Raw genomic sequence first — 25,518 nt, 5'->3', positions numbered from 1 at the left:
GTAGGGGACTTGCCGTAATGAATTCTTGGGCCTATAGAAATGTAATGTATTTGAAATGTATCTGCTAATAACAGCTCAGGAGGTGAGTGGGAGCAAAACTATCTTAAGCTAAGGAAGTAACTGTGTAGATGATAAAGTAATAATTATAACTGTGTTGTTGGATTTGTAACATTAACATGTATAACAACAGTATAATAAAATGGGGGGAAGGAAATAGAATTATATAGCATAACATTTCTATATCTCATTGGAATTAAGCTAGTGTAAGTCTGAAGCTGATTCTAAGTGAAAGTGTATGGTAAGCCCTTGAGCAACTACTGGGGGGAAAAAAACTAAAAAAATACAGTGAAAAAATCACTAAAGAAATTTAAGTGCTTCATTAGAAAATCAATGCAAAGAAAGCAGTAAAAGAGTAATAAAGGAATGAAAGACATGAGACAGAAAATGAAAAATGGAAAAGCAGTCATCACTCCAACTATATCAGTAATAACACTAAATATGAATTGATTAAACAGTCTAATTAAAAAGGCAGAAATTGTGAGGCTGAATCCAACTATATGCTCTCTATAAGAGACATACTTTATTTATTTATTTATGGTTGGCTGTGTCACAATGTGGGATCTTAGTTCCCTGACCGGAGATTGAACCCGTGCCCCCTGCAGTGGAAGCGCAGAGTTCTAACCACTGGACTGCCAGGGAATTCCCTGAGACATACTTTAAGTTTAAAGATACAAATACACTGAAAGTATAAGGATGGGAAAAGATAAACAAGTAGCAACCACAAGGAAGCTGGAGTGGCTATACTAATATCAGAAAAATTAGACTTTAAAACAAAAAAGGTTACTAGTTTTGAAAGAAGCAAAACTATCTCTGGCAGGGCTTCCCTGGTGGCACAGTGGTTGGGAGTCTGCCTGCTAATGCAGGGGACATGGGTTCGAGCCCTGGTCTGGGAGGATCCCATATGCCGTGGAGCGGCTAGGCCCGTGAGCCACAACTGCTGAGCCTGCGCGTCTGGAGCCTGTGCTCTGCAACGGGAGAGGCCACGATAGTGAGAGGCCCGTGCACCACGATGAAGAGTGGTCCCCGCTTGCCACAACTAAAGAAAGCCCTCGCACAGAAACTAAGACCCAGCACAGCAAAAATAAATAAATAAATTACTAAACTCCTACCCCCAACATCTTCTTAAAAAAACAAACAAACAAACAAAAACTATCTCTGGCAGATGACGTGATCTTGTATGTAGAAAATCCTAAAGAATGCACTAATAAAATAGCATTAATAAACAAGTTCAGTTCAGCAAGGTTGCAGGATACAAAAATCAATTATAAAAATCGATTGTATTTATATGGATTTGTCATGAACAATCCAAAAGTGAAATTAAGAAAATAATTCCATTTACAATAGCATTAAAAAATACTTAGGGGCTTCTCTGGTGGCGCAGTGGTTGAGAGTCCGCCTGCCGAGGCAGGGGACATGGGTTCGTGCCCCGGTCCGGAAAGATCCCACATGCCTGGGCCCGTGAGCCATGGCCGCTGAGCCTGCGCGTCCGGAGCCTGTTCTCCGCAACGGGAGAGGCCACAACAGTGAGAGGCCCGCGTATCGCAAAAAAAAAACAAAAACAAAAAACTTAGGAGTAAATTTAACGAAAGAAGTGTGGAACACTCTGCCAACTACAAAACATTGTCGAAAGAAATTAAAGATCTAAGTAAAAAAAAAATTGCGTTCATGGGTTGGAAGATTTAACATTTAAGGTGGCAATACTCCCCAAATTGATCTACAGATTCAGTGCAGTTCATATTGGAATCCCAGGTGACTTCTTTGTAGGAATTGACAAACTGATTCTAAAATTCACATGGAATAGCAGTGTATCACGGTGAGTCAAAACAATCTTGAAAAAGAATAAAATAGGACTCATACTTCCTGATTTTAAAACTTACTACAAAAAAGATACGATTGTGTGGAATTGGCACAAGGATACACATATGGATCAAGGGAATATAATCGAAAGTTGAGAAATAAAACTATAAATATGTGATTGACTAATTTTCAACAAGAGTGTCAAGACTGTACAATAGAGAAAGAATAGTTTTTTCAGTAGTGCTGGAACAACTGGTAGCCACATGCAAAATAATGAAGTTGGACCTTTACCTCGAACCACATAGAAAAATTAACCCAAAATGGATGACAAACCTAGATGTAAGAGATAAAACTCTTGAACTCTTAGAAGGAAACTGAGGGTTAAGAATCTCTAAGTATGGCACTAAAAGCATTGAGCAACAGAAAAAGAAATTGATTAATTTGGATTCCATCAAAATTAAAAACTTTTGGTGCTTCAAAATTCATGAGAGGGTTTTAACAGTAGATTTGATCATTAAGAAAGTGAAAAGACAACTATAAAATGGAAGAAAATATTAACAAATCATGTATCTGACAGGGACTTCTGTCTAAAGAACTCTTTAACAGCTCAATGGTAAAAAGACAACACAATTTTAAAATGGGCAAAAAATCTGAATAGACATTTTTTATGGAGGATATGTAGTTGGTAAATAAATATGTTAAAAGACATCTATCCCACTAGAATGACTAGAATCAAAAGGTTGTGATGCTTTGCTCTACACCTGAAACTAATACAATATTGTAAATCAGCTGTATTTCAGTTTAAAAAAAAGTTGTGATAGCAGGTGTTGGTGAGGATATGGAAAAATTGGCAACACTGTATACTGCTGATAGGAATGTAACATGGTGCAGCCACTTTGGAAAAATAGTCTGGCAGCTCCTGAAATGATTAAACAGAGTGTATAGGCATATACCCAAGAGAAATGAAAACATAAGTCTGCGTAAAAACTTGTCGACAAGTGTTTATGGAAGCACTAGTCATAATAGCCCAAAAGTGGAAAGAACCCAAATGTCCATCATTTGATGAGTGGATAAATATAATGGAGTATCTCCATACAATGGGATGATATAATTCAGCCAAAAAAAGGAGTAAAGTACTAATATATGCTGCAACATGGATGAACTTTGAAAATACTGTGCTTAGTTGAAGAAGCCAGGCACAGAAGATCACACGTATTCTAGTCACATGAAATATCCCGAATAGGAGCGATAGCTTTTTTGAGGTGGTGAAAATGTTTAAAAATTTACAGTGGTGTTGATTTGCACATAATTGTGAATATACTAAAAGACACTGAATTGTACACTTTAATAAAGCTGTTAAAGTAACCATTTGACATTCCTGTGGGGTGGGTCTGAGCATGTATATGTTTAAAAGATTGAGCTATTGAAGTAACAGAGCTCTTTATATTCAGCTGAGCTCATCTGTTCCCTCCCTCCCTCTTATTTTTGTAGAAGTCATGACTACCCCAGGAAGAGAGAACTTTCGCCTGAAAAGTTACAAAAATAAGTCCCTGAATCCTGATGAGATGCGCAGAAGGAGAGAGGAAGAAGGACTGCAGTTACGTAAGCAGAAAAGAGAAGAGCAGGTAAGTCCTTTACCCTTAATTAATTTCTCTTAAAACACTTAATGTTTCTTTTTAATCCTGACAGCACTGTCCTGTATTTTAATTTTAACAATGTTTAATATATATGTTTGTGTGGTGTATATCCCCCTCCCAACTATAAAATCAACATGTTTTAGGGGTAGGGGAGTGGAGGTGATGAAAAACAGAATACAAGAATGAAGAAATCTCTCAGGTTCTCATGTTCCCAACAACTATTTAATATTTTGGGGCTTCCCTGGTGGCGCAGTGGTTGAGAGTCCGCCTGCCTGTGCAGGGGACACGGGTTCGTGCCCCGGTCTGGGAAGATCCCACATGCCGTGGAGCGGCTGGGCCCGTGAGCCATAGCCACTGAGCCTGCACATCCGGAACCTGTGCTCCGCAACAGGAGAGGCCACAACAGTGAGAGGCCCGTGTACCGCAAAAAAATTAAAAAAAAATAATATTTTGGCCTATTTGTTTTATTTTTCTAGAGCTCCAACTTCTTTAAGATTTTATGTGTTTATTAATGAATTCTCAAGTGACCAACAGAACATTGCTTTTCATTCTGAGTTTTAATCTGAAAGTTTATAAACATGTACAAAAATAAAGAATGGATAATGAACCTCATAAACCCACCCTTTGGGTTCAGTAATTATCAACAGTTTGCTGTACTTGCTTTGTGTCTTTCTATCTTTATGTTTCTTTATTAGGTAGTATTTTGAACAAAATTTCAAGGAATAAGTCTTTTCACCCCTGAATTCTGTATTATTCATAAGGACATTTAGGACAAGGATTTTTGATCATTTTTAACCTGAGAATGTCTACAGGGGAATCTGAGACTCAACTTCTCTTTACCTTTCTCTTAAAATGCTTAGGACAAATGGTCCATCCCTTTTGGCAAGAAAATTTAAAGGCAGAACACTTAGGTGACTTTTTTTGCTAAGGCTTGAGCTTGGAAGGACCATTTGACCCCCACACTATGAAAGCTCCATAAAAGGCAAGTGAATGAGTCAGAATCCTTCATACCTGAGAAATAAGGCAATTTGTTATAAATAGTTTACAGTTATAAACGTGAGTTATTCAACATACACTGTTCTTTTGGGTAACACTGCACTAGATAATCCAATTATTTGAAGTTCAGGAGTGCATTACAACCTCAGTGTTTTATTTGTTTGGGCTGTAGATGTTTGAATCACTTTATCATTATTACTATTGGCAGGAGGGCAATGAGTTTGTAATATTGTAATAGAGTTTATATTAAATGCAGCAAATCAAGTTATGAGTTCTTAACATTCTGCTTTACTGTCTTTGAAAGCAATCACTTATTCATAAAAGGATGAGTTTCTCTTGGTTTCTTGTTGCATCTTTATTCATCTCTGTGTCTTATTCGAAGTGGAACCTTTTCTTTGCATGAGCTTTTATTTAGCTTCTATTTTGGGGGTAAATTTCAGGTATTACAACAGCATTATTTTATATTTACATGTAAATGTGAATACATGTATGTACGCACACAAGCACAAGTATAGGTCTGAATATAACCACTAGCTTATACATTATATTTGGCATAAAGGCATTTGAAGATATAGTAATGACAGTCTGCCATTAACAGTGTTTATTTTATACTGTTTCTTCTTGGTGACAGGGAATTCATGTTATTAGACTTCATTGTAAAATTTATATAAACAAAAAGTAAGTTTTTCGTATTCAGTTGCCTGAAGGCAGATGCTCTGTCAGGTCGCAAGTATGGCCCCACTTACCTGACTAAAAACATTTGTAATTGAAGTACTGTCATCTTCATTGTATGAGTCTGAAACTGCTAGGGCTTTAATAGGTTTCTGTGATAAGTTTCTGGAATATTGCTCTATATAAAATCTTAATTTTGTTGTTTCATATGTGCCGTGTTATGTAAGGAGAACTGTAAAGCAAATCAGGCTTCTTAATATCACAGCAGTACTTGTTTCACACCTAATTTGTAAAATAGTAAACATCAGTAATATACAGATTCATTTAGGTACTGTTTGCCTTTCCACAGTTGCTTAGTCATCTATCTGGAGAAGTCACAGGCTTAGGCCAGCTGTGCAGCTAGATTCGAGGGTAGTACAGGAATTGATGCTGCCAAGTACACAAAAGATAACTGCATCTTTTAGAGCTTTCCTTTCAGCAGACTAGCACTTAATATTTGTTATTTAGGCAGCACTGTATAAATGACCTTTATTTATTTGACACCAGCAGACCAAACTAAAATTTATTTTTTGGCAAAAATTTTACTAGTTGATGTCATTCTGATTGAGCCAGTTTTATAATTTTTTATGTATAAAAAGATGAAATTTGCATTTACTATTAAAATATTTTGAATTAAGCAGACTCTTGCTAACTCAATGTGTGTAGGTAACATAATGATGCTAAGAAGTTTGTAAAAACCATAGTGATAAAGAATGGAGGCTTGATTGATGTTTTTAGTTACAAGAAATATTTTGTGAAGTAAGCAAGTTGATAAAACTTGTGGACAGCCAACTTTTCCCACTGAATAACTTGTTTACAATTTCAGTCAACATGTAGTCTGTACATGGTATACAAATCATGATTATTTTGGCCATTTTTGTCTTTTTTAAAACCTATTTTTTTGAGACAACAGGGATGGACTTTGAAGGCATTATGTGGAGTGAGATAAGCCAGACAGGGAAAGACACATGCTTATATGTGGAATCTAAAAACAAAAAACAATAATACCCAAACTCATAGAAAAAGAGATCAGACTTGTTATCAGAGGTGGATGACTGGGGAAGGGAGAATTGGAGGAAGGTGGTCCAAAGGTACAAACTTCCAGTTATAAGATAAATAAGTATGAGGGAGGTAATGTACAACATGACTGTAGCTAACACTGGTGTATGATATATAGGAAAGATGAATAATTTTTTTCTTTCTTTCTATTGTATCTATATGAGAAGATGAATGTTAGCTGAACCTGTTGTGGTAGTCACTTCATAATATACGTAAATCACACCATCATGCTGTATACCTTGAACTTATATAGTGATGTATGTCAATTATTTCTTAATAAAACTGGTCAAAGAAGCAGATGAAAACAAACCAACCTATTTTTCTCTGAATAATACGTGTACATAGTTGAAAAAATTAAATAGTCCTAAAATACTTGAAACCAAACCAGCAGTGTTCTTGGTCTCATTCCCAAGTAAACCACTTTCAACCTCTCAGCTATTCAACGTGGTTTATACTGCTACATTTCTGAGTAATATGTGTATGTTACTGTATGTCTTTATCAATTTAAAGTATTATCTATTGATGTTCTGTTATAGTAGGTGAGGATTTAAGCTCTTAAACCACTCTTTCCCTTACCTGTGTATCTTCCTAGTGTAGAGTTATATTACAATATGTAAGAATTCACTGCTGAGCTGAATAGTATACTGTGGTTACATTTCCTTTCTTTCTTTTTTTTTTTTTTTTGTGGTACGCGGGCCTCTCACTGTTGTGGTCTCTCCCATTGCGGAGCACAGGCTCCGGACGTGCAGGCTCAGCGGCCATGGCTCACGGGCCCAGCCACTCTGTGGCATGTGGGATCTTCCCGGACTGGGGCACGAACCCGTGTCCCCTGCATCGGCAGGTGGACTCTCAACCACTGCGCCACCAGGGAAGCCCTACATTTCCTTTCTTAATACTTTGTTTTTTCCTGGGGTTAATTGTCTCATTTTTTAACTGCTTGGCTTTCTTCTAATTCCTGGCTGTCTTCTCTTTCCTACAGTTCTTTTAAATTATTTTTGTCTGATTTTCTACTTGGTTAAACTTCTCAGATAATTTCAGTTCTATTTCTTTACTCTAGAGGCCTTCATCTTATATTTGTTGTCCTCTTGCTCCAGTCGGTATTGTTTATCCTGTGGGCTTGTTGCATAGCTGTAGTCTTAGGTAATTTCTTAACTTCTTTTCTTGTCATCCTTGTGATGTAAATAGTATTGTGTTTTTGATTTTGAATTCCATCATACCATATTAAGGACCCTGCCTGTGAATATAAATTTTGCATTACCAGTAGATATAATTTTAGTGATTAGGTTTGATTTTTGAGTCATGTAAATGTTTTAAGTAATTGTAAAACAAAACTAAATCAACATGAGGGAGGCTATCCTTAAAAATAAAAGTAATTAAAGGACGCTTACTGTGTATCATGCTTGTTGTGGTTAAACTACATAGAAAGGAGTTATTTAATAAACTTTAAAATATGGCAATATGATTAATTATCTATATTGGGATATATCGTAAGGACAAAAAAGTATAAACAAATCTTTAACTGCTTTTTGTAATCATATAGGATTGATATTTATTCTGAAACTATATATTCTTATATATAAACAGAGCAAATAAGTATTTATGTATTTAATACTAGGAACCTGGATTTTTTTAGCTTAAAATATGGAAATGTAAAGTCAAAGAAGTTACATAAATTTGAATTGGTAATATCACTAGGGATTCATTATATATAGTCCTAGCCACATCAGTCAGACAAGAAAAAGAAATAAAAGGTATCCAGATTGGACGGGAAGAGGTAAAACTGTCATTATATGCAGATGATATATGATATACTCTATATAGAAAACCCTAAAAACTCCACACAAAAACTTTTAGAATAAATGAATTCAGCAAGGTAGCAGAATACAGGATTAATATACAGAAATCTGTTGGCATTTCATTGCACTAACAACGCAATATCAGAAAGAGAGTAAAAAAACAATCTCTTTTAAAATAGTGTCCAAAAAAAAAAAAAAAACCTAGGAATAAACCTGACCAAGGAGGTGAAAGACGTATACCTTGAGAACTATAAAACATTGACGAAGGAAATTGAAGACGATTCAATGAAATGGAAAGATATCCCATGCTCTTGGATTGGAAGAATTAGTATAGTTAAAATGGCCATACTACCCAAAGCAATCTACAGATTTAATGAGATCCATATCAAATTACCCATGACATTTTTCACAGAACTAGAAATCTTAAAATTTATATGGAACCATAAAAGACCCAGAATTGCCAAAGCAATCCTGAGGAAAAAACACAAAGCTGGAGGCATAACCCTCCCAGACTTTACACAGTACTACAAAGCTAATCAAAGCAGTGTGGTGTTGGCACAAAAATGGGCATGGATAAATAGAGAATAGAGAGCCCAGAAGTAAACCAACACACCTAGGGTAAATTAATCTTTGACAAAGGAGGCAAGAATATACAATGGAGAAAAGAAATTCTGTTCAACAAGTGGTGTTGGGAAAGCTGGACAGCCTCATGTATTGATAAATCAGTGAAGTTAGAACAGTCCCTCACACCATATACAAAAGTAAACTCACAATGGCTTAAAGACTTACATATAAGACATGATACCATAAAACTCCTAGAAGAGAACATAGACAAAACATTCTCTGATATAAATCATACCAATGTTTTCTTAGGTCAGTCTCCCAAAGCAAAAGAAAGAAAAGCAGAAATAAATGGGACCTAATCAAACTTAGAAGCTTTTGCATGGCAAAGGAAACCATGAACAACAAAAAAAGACAGCCTACATAATGGGAGAAAATATTTGCAAACGATGTGACCAACAAGGGCTTAATTTCCAAAATATATAAACAGCTCATACAGCTCAACATCAAAAAAACCCCAAAAAAACCCCAATCAAAAAATGGGCAGAAGACTTAAATAGACATTTCTCTGAAGAAGACATACAGATGGTCACATACGCATGCACACACATACACACGCGCGTGCGTGCGCGCACAATGGAATATTAGTCAGCCATAAAAAGAATGAAATATTGCCATTTGCGGGAACATGGATGGACCTGTAGAAAATCATAGTTAAGTGGAGTAAATCAGACAGAAAAAAAAGACAAATATATGATACCACTTATGTGAAATCTAAAATATAATCCAAATGAATCTATATACAAAAGAGAAATAGACTCAGACATAGAAAACAAACTTACGGTCACCAAAGGGGAAAGAGAGGTAGGGGAGGGATAAATTAGAAGTATCGGTTTCACAAACTACTATACATAAAATAGATAAGCAACAAGAATTTACTGTATAACACAAGGAACAACATTCGGTATCTTGTAATAACCTATAATGGAAAATGATCTATGTTTAAATCACTTCGCTATACACCTGAAAATAATACAATATTGTGAATCAGCTATACCTCAATTAAAAGCAAAACAAAACAGGAAAACAGACATCAAGCATTCAATGACAGTAATCTCTAGAGATGGGAAACAAATGAGGTGAGCTCTACAACTTGCCTCAGCTTGCTGCCTGAGAGTTTCCAAGTTTCAACACAGGGAAGGGGAACTAAGGCAGAGCCCATAGATTGCCTGAGTGGAGACAGAGCTGAGTCCTGGGACACCAAAACAAATGGAGTTCATAGGATGGAATACCAGAAAGGACAGACCTTTATACATAGAGAACTGGAGATCTTCAAAGGATTTCCTTGAATATTCAGCATGTACTGATCACATATGTTTGAGGAAACTACCCAAGGCTGGAGAAATACCCAAATGGATTAGAGGGAACAGTGCCTGGCACTTGCACAGGGCTAAGAATAGTGCCTGTTCCCCTAACCAGACTGGAATAATACTTGGGGCATTAGGTATTCAAGAGAGTCTTGCCTCAGTAGTGGAGATTAATTAGCCATAGACTTAGTACTGCTTCAGACCTACCTAGCAAATCATAAAAGCAAGATCCAAGAAGATCACACTGTTTCCATATTACTTAGCTACATATCAGAACAACGCCCAAGAAAATTTATAGGAATACAAAAATATCCAGTACCCAACTAAGTCAAATTGACAATGTCTGGCATCCAAACAAAGATTACCAGGTGTACAAAGAAGTAGGAGAACATGATCATTAATCAGGAGAACAGTCAAGTAACTGTACTATGTTCAAAACATTAAGTAGAGGCATAGAAGATAGAAAAATGACTCAAATTGAACTTCTAGAGAAAAACTACGATGTCAGAACAAAAATACACAGATAGGATCAGTGGTAAATTGGAAATTGCAGAAGAGAAGATTAATGAACTTCAAGGGATAAGACTAGAAACTATCCAAAATGAAAAAGAGAGGTAGAAGAATACACGCGTGTGCACGCATGCACATGCGCGCATACACACGGAAGAGCAGACATCAGTGAGTGATGGGACAACTTATAAGAAACCTAATACATGGTTTGGGTCCCTGAAGGAGAGGAGAGAGGGTGGAAGAGAAAAAAATGTTTGAAGAAATAATGGCTAAAAACTTTTCATAATTATTGAAAACTATAAACCCACTGATCCAAGAAACTCAGTGAATTCCAGCCACAAAAGACATGAAGAAAACTACACTATGGCATGGTATAGCCAAACTACTTATAACCAGTCATAAAGAGAAAGTCTTAAGAACATCCAGAGAAAACAGTCGTGTTATATAAAGAAGAACAAAGATAAAGTTGACATCAGATTTCTCATTAATAGTGTATAATGCAAGCCAGAAGACAGCAGAAAAACATCTTTAAATTACTCAAAGAAAGAAACTGTCAACTTTAAATTCTGTAGCTGGCAAAAATATTTTTCAAAAACTATGGTGAAACAAAGCTGTGTTCAGGCATACAAAAACTGAAAAAATTCATCACTACCAGATCTGTACTACAAGCAATGTTGGAGGGTGTCCTTTAGACCAGGGGTCCCCAACCCCTGGGCTGCAGACTGATACCGGTCCGTGGCCTGTTAGGAACCAGGCCACACAGGAGGTGAGTGGTGGGCGAGTGAGCGAGTGAGCGAGCGAGCGAAGCTTCATCTGCCACTCCCTACCGCTCCCCGTTGCTTGCATTACCACCTGAACCATTGTCCCCCCGCCCCAGTCCGTGGAAAAATTGTCTTCGGTCCCTGGTGCCAAAAAGGTTGGGGACCGCTGCTTTAGACAGAAGTTAAATAATGCCCTGAATTACTTTGAAGTAAATCCCAGACATCAAATTATTTCATTTATAAATACTTCAGTATGTATCTCTGAAAGATAAAGGCTTACCAGAGTAGTACAGGCATACCTTGTTTTATTGCACTTTGCTTTATCATGCTTCACAGATATTGTGTGTGTGTATGTGTTTAATAAATTGAAAGTTTGTGGCAGCCCTGCATCAAGTGTGTTGGCATCATTTTTCTAATAGCAGTCGCTCAGTTCGTACCTCTATGTCACGTTTTGGTAGTTCTCACGTTTCAAAGTTTTTCATTATAATTGTATTTGTTATGGTGATCTGTAATCAGTGATGTTACTTTTTTTTGATATTGGAAAAAGATTATGACTCGCTGAAGGCTCAAGTGATGGTTAACATTTTTTTGCAATAAAGTTTTGTTTTGTTTTGTTTTATTTCGGCCGCACTGCACAGCACGCAGGATCTTTTAGTTCCCCTGACCAGGGACCGAACCCGTGCCCCGTGCATTGGAAGCACAGAGTCTTAACCACTGGACCGCCAGGGAAGCCCCAGCAATAAAGTATTTTTACATTAAGATATACATTATATTTTTTAGGCATAATGTTTTTGGGCACTTCCTATAATATACTGCAGTATAGTGTAAACATAACTTTTACATGCACTGGGAAACCAAAAAATTTGTGTGACTCACTTCATTGTGGTGGTCTGGAACTCAACCTGCGATATCTCCAAGTCATGCCTGTGTTATCATACCTTAAAAAGTTAACAGTTCCTTAATATCAAGCCTCTAGTCAACACCCATCAGTTTTTCACCTCAAGCTTAGTAACCTTTGATGGTCATTGCCTAGATCCATTACTTTACCAGGAGTTGCAGTGATCATTTTATCATTCCTTCTGCTTTTATTAACTAGCAGGTCACTCTAAAGAGGAGCTTTTCCTCAACAAGTTTTTTGTTTTCCTGAATTACTAATCATATAGGAAAGAGAAATACTTGATTCTCTCCCTTTGTTTTCAAAATAATGAGTTGGTTCCTTAGCATCCTCCAAGGGGAGCAGTAAAGGGTGAGTGTGTATTAAGACATTATCAGGGGACTTCCCTGGTGGTCCAGTGATTAAGACGCCATGCTTCCACTGTAGGGGACATGGGTTCAATCCCTGGTCAGGGAACTAAGATCCCGCATGACATGCCCTTGGCGCACCTAAAAATAAATAAATAATTAAAAAAATTATTAGAAACTCATAGTGTTTAACATAATAGAAGTATTTAAATTTATTTCAGCTATTACTCTTTTCTAACTAAAAAAAAAATCTTTGTGGTATACAATATGTCATACGTTATTGACAGTGTCAATATGGCATTGATATATGTCAATGTAGTTGACATACAATGAAGTGCACAATTTGATGAGTTTGAACATGTGTGTATATATATATCTGTGAAACTATCACCATAATTAAGATAGTGAATATGTTTATCTCCCCAGACTTTTCTGGTACACCTTTATGGTACCTTTTCTCTACCCCTCTCATCCTATCTCCAAGCCACTTCTGATCTGTTTCTGTCACCACTCGTTAGTTTGCATAAATGAAATTATACAGTGTGCATTCTTGTTTGTCTGGCTTCTTCTTTTTTAATCTTTATTTTGAATGTTTTATAGAATTTATTTATTTATTTATTTTTGGCAGCATTAGGTCTTTGTTGCTGCACGCGGGCTTTCTCTAGTTGCGGCGAGCGGGGACTGCTCTTCATTGCCATGTGTGGGCTTCTTACTGCAGTGGCTTCTCTTGTTGAGGAGCACAGACTCTAGGCGCACAGACGTCAGTAGTTGTGGCATGTAGGCTCAGTAGTTGTGGCTTATGGGCTCTAGAGCGCAGGCTCAGTAGTTGTGGCGCATGGGCTTAGTTGCTCTACGGCATGTGGGATCTTCCCGGACCAGGGCTCGAACCCGTGTCCCCTGCGTTGACGGGTGGATTCTTAACCACTGTGCCACCAGGGAAGTCCAATTTCACTACCTTTTAACGATTTCTGGTGTTTGTCATTTCTTTTCTTTTTTTCTTTCTTTTAAACTTTATTTTTTAGGCTGTGCCTTGCGGCTTTTGGGATCTTAGTTCCCCGACCAGGGATTGAACCCATGCCCTCAGCAGTGAAAACACAGAGTCCCAACCGCTGGATTGCCAGGGAATTCCTGGGTGTTTGTCATTCTTTTTTTAGATCTGTATTTCATCTGGTATCATTTTCCTTATGTCTGAAGAACATCCTTTAACATTTCCTCACAGAGCTGATCTGTTGGTGATGAATTCTTTTGCATTGCTGAAAAAAGTATTTTACTTCCATTTTTAACAGTTTCTCTCCCCTCCTTTTTTTTTTGCGGTACGCAGGCCTCTCACTGTTGTGGCCTCTCCCGTTGCGTAGCACAGGCTCCGGATGCACAGGCTCAACGGCCATGGCTCACGGGCCCAGCCACTCTGTGGCATGTGGGATCTTCCCAGACCGGGGCACGAACCCATGTCCCCTGCATCGGCAGGCGGACTCTCAACCACTGCGCCACCAGGGAAGCCCCTCCCCTTTTTTTTTGGATTTCTTTTTTTTTATAATAGTACTATGGTTGATTTACAGTATTATATTAGTTGCAGGTGTACAACATAGTGATTCAATATTTTTATAGATTATACTCCATTTAAAGTTATTATAAAATGATGGCTATGTTTCCCTGTACTGTACAATATATCCTTGTTGCTTATTTATTTTATACATACTATTGATAGTTTGTGTCTCTTAATCCCATACCCCTATCTCATCCCTCTCCCCTTCCATCTGCCTATTGATAACCACTAGTTTGTTCTCTATATCTGTGAGTCTGTTTCTCCTTTGTTATCTACAATTGTTTGTTTTATGTTTTAGATTTCACATGTAAGTGATAACACAGAGTATCTGTTGTTGTCTTTTTCTGTCTGACTTATTTCACTGAGCATAGTACTCTCTAGGTCCATCCATGTTGTTGCAAATGGCAGAATTTCATTCTTTTTTCGTTTTTTGAGGAACTTCTATAGTGGCTATCCCAGCGGTCACTTGTGATACTTTAACTGTGTTTGATCCACACTCTCTGGTTTGCATTGTTTCCAGCAGCAAGTCTGCTGTCAGTCTTACCTTTGGTTTCCCTGCATGCATGTAAGATGTCTTTTTTCCTTTGGCTGCTTTATCTTTTATTTTATCTTTTTATTCCTGATTTTAAACATTGATATAATGTCCTATCATGTTTCCTTCATATTTCTTCCTGGAGTTCTTTGAGATTTTGGATTTGTGGTTTGTATTTTTCACAGATTTGGAAAAGTTTTGACCATTAATTTTCCAAATACATTTCCCTACCCCCATCCTTGGGGCTCCAATGCATGTGTGTAGTAGGCCACTTGATGTCCCACAGCTGACTTATGTTTTGTACATATTTTCTCAGCCTTTTTTCCATCCCTTTTATTTTGTGATGGCCTTAAATTCACTAATCTTTTCTTCTACAATATCTAATCTGACGTTAATCACCTCCAGCATACTTTTCATTTGAAAAATTGTACTTTTTATATCTAGGTGTTTGATTTGCCTTTTTTTTTCATGTATTCCTATCTCCTTCTCATGGTTATACTTTCTTCTACTTTTGAATACATGAAATATATTTATAACAGCTATTTTAATTCCTTGTCCAGTTCTTCCATGTTCCGTTTATAGGTGATTTTGATTGATATGATTGCTTTTTCTTTTCCTCGTGGGTGGTCTTTTCTTACTTCTTTTGCATGCTTATTAGTTATTGATTGAATGCCGAGCATTGTAAATTTCACCTCCTTTGTCGGAGTTTTTTGTATTCTTTTAATATGTGTAATTCTGAATTTATCATTGGATGTAGTTAAGTTACTTGAAACCAGTTTGCTTTTATGTTTCATTGGGCTGGACCAGAACAGTCTTTAATCTGGGACTAATTTATCTCACTACTGAGTCAATACCCTTCTGAGTATTCTCCTTAGTGCCCCATATATTGGGAGGTCTTTTCAATTAACAGCTAGGTGAAACATGAATGATTGCTTGACCTGTGTGACCTTCAGAATTGTTCTGCATGCTCCTTGAAGGCAGTTTCTTTTCCAGCTTTGGACCTTTTCATCACACACCTGCGCTTGTTAGTACTAAGCCAGTAAAGACTTAAGGGGAACCTTTCACAGATTTTTGGAGTTCTGTGTTGATCGCTTGTCTTCAGTACTCTGCCTTGTAGATTCTAGGTGTCTTGGCCTCATCAGTTCTGAATGCTGTCTCCTCACTTGAGGGGGCTTCTAGACCCTGTTTAGGTTCACCCTACCTGTGCTGCAGGCTGGAAACTCCATCCAGGCAATTGTAGGACTAACCTTGTTTCTTTTCTTCTGAAGGATCACTGCCTCTGTTGTCTGTTGTCCGATGTCTGAAACCTATGATTTTAGGGATTTCGTCTGCTTTTTTTAGTCATATAGGGTGAGAGGATAAGTTATTATTACTCTGTCATGGCTTAATGAATAAGTGTACTGCCTAGGATGTAACGGAAGGCATCTTAGTGAGTTGCCATTAGCGAGAACTATTCTCCTTTGCCTGCACAAATTAATGGGTGCTTTAAAAGTAGTGTTCAAGCAGAGGTCATTTGTCATCATTGGTTGTGGACAGGTTGGGAAGGTCAGGAAGCCTTGATCCACTGTCCTTTAGGGTTATGAGGGAGGTATTAAGTCATTCTAACAACATTTTTATCCCATTTCCCCTGATGTATTGGTAAGACTATCCTATCACCTACTTCAGTAGTGAAGAGGGAAATGACCAAGCATGCCTCAGCTCCTTTTTCAACCTTATGTGTTTTTTTTATATGTCATGTAGTGTCAGGCCTCTCTTAGTAAGTTTTACCTCATCAAGGGTTGGTGATAGTATGTTGTGATACTTAATTGCATTAGATTATAAGACTGGAGAATTCTGAAGTAGTTCCTCATCAGGAAGGGTTGAAGGTGGCACAAATGTTAGAATTTTAAAAATGATTTTCAAAAAGCTCCATCCTTATTGCTTTTTTAAAAGTGGGGTGCCTAGTGTTTGGATGTTGAACTACCTTGTGTTAGAATTATTTTAGTAACAGACTTTTATTTTTCAGTTATTCAAGCGAAGAAATGTTGCTACAGCAGAAGAAGAAACAGAAGAAGAAGTTATGTCAGATGGAGGCTTCCATGAGGCTCAGATTAATAACATGGAGATGGCACCAGTAAGTGGGATAATGAAAGAACCTCTTTTTACTCTTTTTCTGATGAAGATATGAGGTTAGATCTTTTTTGGAGTTTAAAATAAAAAGGTTAGGGGAGTTCCCTGGTGGCCTAGTGATGAGGATTCTGGGCTTTCACTGCAGTGGCCCATGTTCAATCCCTGGCTGGGGAACTGAGAGCCTGCAAGTTGTGTGGTGCAGCCAAACAAAAAAAAAGGTTAGATGGCTATGAAAAGTACTTGGCATTTCAGTTTTAAAAGGAAACTATATCTGTAAACTCGTGGTTCATAAATGTTTATTATATTTTGAATAACATGCAGTTAAACAGAATTAACTAATTATGAGATCAATTCAGCTATTAAAACTTAAAAGGATAATTATAAAATTATTCCTTAAAAGTTGATAATAAGCAATACTTTAAAGGAAATCCCAATTTGTTACTCATTCCAAGTACAAAATTGGACATATTCATATGATTTTAAAAACTGATTCCACATCACAAGAATTTTCTATTGTAACCCATTTTGTAACTTTCTTGAGGTTGCATAAACAGATAAAAATTATGCTTTATTTATATGGATCACCCCTGTCTAGATTTCCAGTTTATTTTGATCAATTGTATATGTTTTAATAGTTCATATATATACATGGTTTTCAAAAAAAGAAAAATCTTTTTCTGCTGCCTTAGTCACCCAGTTTCTTTCCCCACTGGCAACCACTGTTAGTAGATTCTTATTATTCCTTTTGAGAAAAACCCCTCTCTTTTTTTTGGCAAATAGTAGCATATTCACAGTATTTTATAGATTTTTTTCTCTTTTTTTACTTCATAGATATCCAGTTTTTATGGACGAGCTTTCTTTTGGAATTAGAGCAGTTTAAATTGCTTTGGAATCTATGTAGACGTTATTGCCAACACTATTATTTTGTGAACTCTTCTAGGCTCTTCAGGAAGTTGAAGAGTTTTTTCTCTCTCTCTCTTTTTTTTTTAAAGTGGACGTTAAATGATTATGAAGTATTTTGTGGACTGTATTACTCAGGGTTCTACAGAGGAAACAGAACCAATTTGGGGGTGGGGGGAGAGGAAGAGAGAGAGAGATTGATCCACCAGTTGTTTGATTTTAAGGAATTGGCTCATGCAATTGTTGGACCTGTTAAGTCTGAAATATGTAGGGTAAGCCAGGAGGTTGGAAATTCAGGTAAGAGTTGATATTATAGGTTTTTTGTTTTTTTTTTTTGCCACGCTGGGTCTTTGTTGTGGCATGCAGGTTCTTCTTCGCTGTAGTGTGCGGGCTTCTCTCGTTGTGGCATGCAGGCTTAGTTGCCCCGCAGCATTTGGGATCTTAGTTCCCCGACCAGGGATTGAATCTGCATTCCCTGCATTGGAAGGTGGATTCTTAACCATTGGACCACCAGGGAAGTCCCGATATTGTAGTTTTGAGGTTGATTTCCTTCTTCAAGAAACTTCAGTCTTTGCTCTTCAACTGATTGAATGAAGCCTACCCATATTTTGGAGGATAATGTGCTTTACTCGGGTGTACTGATTTAAATGTTAATCACACCTAAAAAGTACTTTCACAGTAACATCTAGATTGGTGTTTGTCCAAACAACTGGGTACCATAACCTAACCAAGTTGACACATAAAATTAACTGTCCCAGTGTATTCCTTGTCATTGTGGCATCCATACCCAACTCCTTAAACCATACTGAGTCTCAGATAAAGACAATGACAAGGTCATACCTCCTTGTAACATGATACAGCTATCCTGCATGCAGCTGAAAATGCACTAACCTTTTCCCCAGAAGGGGAAAAGTCCTTGGGTGATACTTACTTCTCTCTTGGATATCCTGTAACTTAAATACTCTGATGTGAAGTTAACAATATTTAAATACTATGAATGTAAAGTCAATACATCTTATGTTATATGATAAGGGGATAAGAGAGAGAAGAAAACAAAGATATATGTGGAAATATAATCATAGCAAAATCATACAGGTACTTTTGCTTATTCAGGAATCAGACTTACAAGTTTCAAAGTAGTTACTTTTCTGACTTGTAAGAGCAGAATGCTTCATTCTCCCCATGGGTTATTCTTAAGTGTTAGGTATTGCTTACCAACCACCTTGCATGTACAACTCAGTGCAGCTTTCTTCACAGTTTATCTTGTTGACTGTTACCCTTCATGAAATGATAAGAACTTTATTTCATTGTGACAAATGATCCTGAGAAGAAAGTTTAACCACTAATGCTGAGGATGGCTTGTAGTGGGAAATGGGAAAGTGCTAGTAAAGCAAGAAACTAGTGGGAAACTGAAAAGTTTTAATAAGGCAAGAAAATAGAAATTTTAAATAAATTTAAGAGTCAGCTGTTGAATTTGACAGTGGCTAGAATCTGTGATTCATATAAGACTACTCTATACTCATTCAGTAAATATTTGTTGAACGTCTAAAGTATGCCACCCATCAGGGATGTAGTGGTAAGATAGACAGGGTGTTTTGCTTTCATGGAGGTTACAGTATACTGGGGGAACCTAAGCAATAAACAGATAACTAAGAAGAATAACTGATAACTGAAAAGGGCTGGGCATAGGATTAAAATAAGAGTGATGTGATCACAGAGATAGAGTAGCTGCTTTAGATTTGAAGGTCAGGAAAAGCCTTCTTTTATAATTTAACATTTAATCTGAATGACAAGGAGCAGCCAGCCATGTGATGAGCAGGAGAGGAAGAATAATAAACACCTTGTCTTAGTGTTTACTACTAACATTACTTTCTCACGGTTGTGAGCTTTTTAATGATAGACAAAGATTTTTGGCTTCATCACATTATTAATCATCTCATACATTTATATATGCAAAGATTATCCTACCGTTGTGTAACTCTTGTAGATAAATATAATTAACTCAGTAACTTGGCCGTAATTTGTACTCTTTGTTTTCCTTTGAATTTAAGTTAAAATTTTATTATATTTGTTTTTTGTTTGTGATTCCAGGGTGGTGTTATTACTTCTGACATGATTGAAATGATATTTTCCAATAGCCCAGAGCAACAGCTTTCAGCAACACAGAAATTCAGAAAACTGCTTTCAAAAGGTGAGTTCTGAATATGTTAAGTATATTTTTCATTTATTTACAAAGTATTACTTTCCCATAATCTGTTTTTCACACTACAGATAACTTGCTTTGGAGTATCTCTATCAACAGAATAAAAGGACACATACAGACATAGGTATATTATGAGCCATGGCTAATTTTTGAATTTCCTTTTTTATTTGTGTGATCTTACCAGGACCAGAAGGCAGCATTATTTTCATTTCTGAGGTATCTTATAAAAGATCTTAAAGTGATAAGAACAGTAGCAGTATTTCATGTTAATTCAAATTGAGAAATTCCACTCTTTTTTAAGAAAAACTTAAACTATCACTTGAAAGAGTAGTGATTGTTGATTCTAATGTTAGCAGTTTATCGCTGAAATTTAAGTATGGATTTATTGGTGGACAGGATAACTACCTTTTTGGTGTGCGTGTGTGTATAATTAGGGTAGAATGGGATATGATACTTCTTGTTATCTGGGCAAGTGAGAACTCTGGAACTCTGAGCCATATTAAAATGTTGATAGTAAATCAGCATTAAAACAGTTAACCACCCCCTCCCCCGCATAATAAGTTATGGTTGTTTGGAGTCATCAGTGATAAATTAATATATCCCTTGAGGTTAACTGGAAAGAAAACCTACTACCAGAGCAAAAAGTAATTGCTTTTTGGATGACAACCTGTTAAAAATAGCTGAAGGCCATTATCATATTACCGTCCCCACCCTTCTAAAAATGTCTTATCTCTTTTCAGCATGCTGAGATGGGTTTCTCAGATAATGTGGTTTTCCAAGGTCTTTCAACACTCTGCTACTTTCCTGCATGTATTCTAGTTTGCCAGCCATTCCTCTTAAAATGTGATAATTAGAATACAGTACTCCAGATGCATTCTTATTACTCTAAGATGTGGTGGGAGATTGCCTTCATTGTCCTGAAACTATACATTCCAATAATGTACTCCAGGCTAGCATCATTTATTTTGGTTTATTTTGGTAGTCATGGCATAGTAATGTTTCATTGCATTTTCAGCGATCTATACTCCCTAGTACTTTTCTTTATGAACTGTTTTGAGGTTTCGTCTGTGAAGTCATGTGGATTTTTAAAAATTGCTTTAAAAAAATCTAAAAGCTGAATTTTGCTTTATCCCTGCTGTTTTATTGCCATTTTAGGCTTATTGTTATTCTTTCTATAAGTTGTTTCTGTAATCTAGCACGTTAACTACTTCATTTTTATTGTCATCATCAAATTTATTTGTTGTGTTTATACGAATGGTTGATAAAAATGTTGAACCAGGCAAAGAACATGTCGTTAGAGCTTGCTGCAAATTAACATTGAACCATTAGTCATCCCTTCCCAGTACAGGCCATTGACTTAGCTAAGAGTCCCTAGTAGTACTGTAATCCAGCTGCCATTTTTCTTGCGTAGCTACATGAATGTCATCAAAAACTTTGTCAAATGTCTTGCTGAAATTACAATGCTAATCGTTTAGGACATTTCTAATCTATTTGTCCAACAAGTTTCTATTGAATGATTTTATTTATAAGATACTCTATTGTCATAAATGAAAAAGATTAATTTGGCAAGTCATTCTTAGTGAATTTCTGCTGACTCCTGCTTATCACTACAGCAGTAAAATTAGATCCTGCAAGCACAGAATCTCCTAATCCAGTTTCTTCGGACAATTTATGTTAAATAAAAAAGAGAGACTTAAAACCCATACACAGAAAAAGGGTTAGAAGGAAGTATACCAAAATAATAACAGTGGTTGTCTTTTGATGTTTTTCCCCATACTTTCTAAGTTTTCTAAAATAGTAGAGGCAGTAATTTTAAGAATTCTGCCCATCATATTTCCATGTTAAGGCTTCCCTTATTATGAAACCTTTTAAGCTACCCTAGTCTCAAAGTGACTGAACTCAGTTTTACATTTTTTTTTCTGTTTTGGATTTACAATATGAAAGAGATGCTAAAAATGGAGGGAGGGATATTATGAAGTAAGTTTGAGCTTTATAAAGTCCTTGCCTTGAAATCAAAGGATTATTTTTCTTCTTTCCTTTTATTTTTATGGGGAGACAGAACCTAATCCTCCTATTGATGAAGTCATCAGCACACCAGGAGTAGTGGCCAGGTTTGTGGAGTTCCTCAAACGAAAAGAGAATTGTACATTGCAGGTGCGGACCATTTTCATTTCTTGCCTCATATCTTAATTCCCTTTACAGAGTTACATTTTGTATTCAGATTTGTTACTTATTTTAATCTATATGAAGGGTTAGTTTTTTGATACTGATGTTCCTGACAACCACATTGCAAGCTGCTTTGATAGCTTTGTTAACATCCAGGCTCTTGGTTTTACTCTTTAAAATTCTTGTTACTTTTTATTTTATGATGACTATGGATCATACTTACCTGGTAGGGAATTGTTTGCAGTAGAGGAGCCATTATAAGGACCTAAGTGTGGACTATGTAAAATCTGGTTCTGAAGGATTTTTAGATTGTACTTGTTGGGTTTCTCAGGGCTGTGTAACATGGGCTAGATCAGAGACTCACTGATCCCCAAACCTGGTACTAATTAATCCTTCCCCTGCACCCCTGGCCCCACCCCAAAAGAGCTGACAAGGATGTAGCCTTGTTGGGAATGTGTGTGCTTTCTCCTATGTTAGTTTACTGTATTAGTACTGTTGTATAGGGGTTCCAAGAGAAAATTCTACAGCTTCTGGATTAGATAATTTTTACAGCAAAAAGAACCAACTATCAACTGACTCTCATCTTGGGAGTTATCTAGAAATTTAAAAATACTATATTGTTCCTGAATAAAGTTGGATCTTAAGTAAACTAGTAATTAAGTAATTCAGTAGCTAGACTTCCTTGGAGTAACCAACTGAATCAATTTCTGAGTTATTCTTTAACAAATACCTGTAATTCCTAAATTCTCACTTGTAGGATCTAATCTGAGTGGCTCAGGCCCTTTAGAAAGATTCTGTAACTATAAAGATTGGTTAGGTCCTACATAGATTACAAAATGGGGTTATTTTTCCAAGTAAATATTTGCTAATAACAAGTTAATCATAAAGATAACTTTCACCGCCATGTTTACCTTTGCCTTACTCTAAGGGTGTAATAAGGACTGGGGCATCTTTATAAGTATAAGTAACAGCTCCTCTCCCCAGGTTCCTTACTGTCCAGAGCATTATTGATAATTCATAAGACTTGATGCTTTGTCTTGATATTTTCTCTCCTTTCCTCCCATCCCATCCTTCTCTCTCTTTTACTCTCTTTGTTGCGGTGATGAGTTCCTTCCAGAGGAAAAACAGGAAGTCCAGAAAAGGTAGAGTACTTCAGTGTCCCATCAGTTTTTCTTCTCCAGTTTGACATTTACTAATCCCCAAGTTCATTTGAATTAAGATTCTGTTTTGTTGGCTGCTTCCTGGATTGTAATTCTGGTCCCCATCTAAGGCCAGGATCACCAGACACCTGGAAAATAATCAGGTTCACCTAGAGAGCAAAGAAAGAGGACTTTTCTCAGAAAAAAAGGAAATCCAGACAACCAAGACTGCAGAGAACAGAGCCTGAGCCCCTTAAGCAACCTGTCAAGAGAACCAGAGGGACCAAATGAAGAGCCTTACTGCAGTTTATCATTTGAAAAGCTTTGTAGGAAGAGGGAGGTAGGGAAAATTTATCATTTTGTTCATGTGGAAGTATGTTTCTATCCTGCCTCTGACAATGAGAGTAATTCAGAGATATTAAATTTACGTCTGGACTTAGCAGTTTTTAGTAGGTGGTTGCAGAGGTCCAGTTCCTTAATGTGTTAAAGGAAGATGGTATAACTTTCTAGTCCTAAAAAGAAAAATGTCAGAGAATTTGGTCTTTCCCCATCCCCACCTTCTCCAGTATTCCCTAAAGAGCATAGTATATTCTCTCAGGCAGTGCCCTCTCCTGGCTAACACTTGTAAATTCTACATCATTTTTGATTTTGTAATCCTAGAGTTTGTATCTTAACACATCTGAAGATGAAAGCCTTCAGAAATCTCTAATTTGCTTCTATCAGAATTCTCAGATTCCACCCTTGTGCAGCCTAACTAATAATTAGGCTGAAAGATTGAGAAATGATTCCTCTGGAAGTGACCACCTCGTGATTTTCACCTTAGCGATCCAAAGACTCTAGAGATAATGAACCTGTTTATTATATAAAGGTCATCATCCCCAGCTTTTCTTCTGTGTGCATTTAAGCACAATATGGTGTTCTTTCTCCAGTGTGACTAATGGGTACCCTTGACTACCCCAGAAGCAGGAGGAGCAAATATATTGATGGAGACCTTAGAGCCAGGAGACTTCATTGTTAAATAATTAGACGTGCTCTGGGAAGCTTGGAGGGTATACCTTCCTCTGTCTTCTTGGAGAGCGCTAGGATGTGAGTTATCCATGATATTCCTACCTGCTTATTAGAAGTTTGAATAGTGTGTCTTTGGAATGGGGTGTTTGCCATTTCTCTTCTAGAAAGAGAGTAATAATATGTAGTCATGATAGCTAAACTCAATAATAAATCACTGGACAAACTTATTCCCTTCATTCCATACATAAAGAACTGTGAATCCTAGTGAAGGGCTTCTTCACTTTCTTTCTGGCTTTCCTTATCAGTGGGATACTGCAAACCAGGGAGATAAAAATGCCTGCTTTTGGCAGTGCTACCTAGATACTCACTTGCCCTCAAATGAGATGAATATGGGTGGAATCTAGGACTTTGGAAGCCGACTCTGCCGTTTAACTAACAGCATTCTCAAACACAGTGACATGCAGGCCTCAGCCATACATGAGAGCCTTGACATGAGATTGGTCTGCCTTATGGTGTATTCCCTGGGCCCACTTGGTTTGTTTTTTTTTGAGTCCAGGTCCAACATCTTTGTACTGTCCTTTGCAGTGCTGAGATGGTGTATTCCCAAACCTTCTTATAGAAGCTTATAAAAATAGCTAGAAATAAGTAAATTGCTTCCTAGTTCCAGTCATTAAACAGATACTCCTCTTAAAGTTGTAAATTTGAATTAAATTGGTTTAGTTTTCCCATTTCTACCTTTCTTGTCCACACTAAAAGCTTAATGTGGTAAACTGCAGTTAAGCCTTCATCTTCCTATGTTTTTTCCCCATCTTCATTGATCCCTCTACCTATCTTAAAAGGTTGCTCAGATGACTCAGGCACTGTTCTCTGCAGAGTTTGATATCTGGATTTATTTTTCTGATGTGAGCCTCTCTTTTCACTTGCTCTCCAGGTGAGCCTGGCATTTGCTAGGAACCAGAGTGGAACCGGCAAAGTGGCCAGCAACAGAGTCCTGATCCAAATGGAGAAAGGGAACCAGGCGTACTTCAACCTGGAGTGGGAAACTTGATAGGAGGTCAGAAGTACTTCAGTTTTGGATTCTCATTTTCCTTATTTTAAGGAACTGAGCACCAGAAGGTAGAGATTGAGAAAGGAAAAAGAGAACATACCAAAATCTTCAGCGTGCCCTTCAGATTTCAGTTGTAGCCTTATTTAGAAAGTTCTGGACAGTGAAAAATAATAGTGGAATTACAATTTGTAAGCAATCACAGCTGCATGACAGGTTGTTTCCTTGCATGATGCCATTCTTGGAACACTAAGAATATAGTAGTTTAAAACAACAAAGAGGAGTAAAGATTATAATAATTTTGGGTACTACTTCAGGTGATACCATTTCTTAAGTTTTTTTCATTTCATCTTGTTGCTGAGTTTTTCTTGAG

At 37.0% G+C, this 25,518-nt stretch overlaps 1 protein-coding gene across 1 annotated transcript in view; it reads left to right on the top strand.

The window, feature by feature from the left end:
- The window catches only part of KPNA1 (karyopherin subunit alpha 1), a 70,919-nt gene that overhangs the window by 22,788 nt on the left and 22,613 nt on the right, over positions 1 to 25,518 (top strand). The window contains exons 2-5 of the mRNA XM_060010757.1: positions 3,349 to 3,482; positions 16,581 to 16,688; positions 19,676 to 19,775; positions 21,847 to 21,941. Of these exons, the coding sequence (XP_059866740.1) occupies positions 3,354 to 3,482; positions 16,581 to 16,688; positions 19,676 to 19,775; positions 21,847 to 21,941 (432 nt within the window). The 5' untranslated portion in view covers positions 3,349 to 3,353. The remainder of the gene's footprint in view (positions 1 to 3,348; positions 3,483 to 16,580; positions 16,689 to 19,675; positions 19,776 to 21,846; positions 21,942 to 25,518) is intronic.

Source organism: Delphinus delphis, chromosome 4, assembly GCF_949987515.2.
Source record: "Delphinus delphis chromosome 4, mDelDel1.2, whole genome shotgun sequence".
Classification (NCBI taxonomy): Eukaryota; Metazoa; Chordata; class Mammalia; order Artiodactyla; family Delphinidae; genus Delphinus; species Delphinus delphis.
Note: the sequence above shows the minus strand (reverse complement) of the source record. Positions and strands in the feature narration are given on the sequence as shown.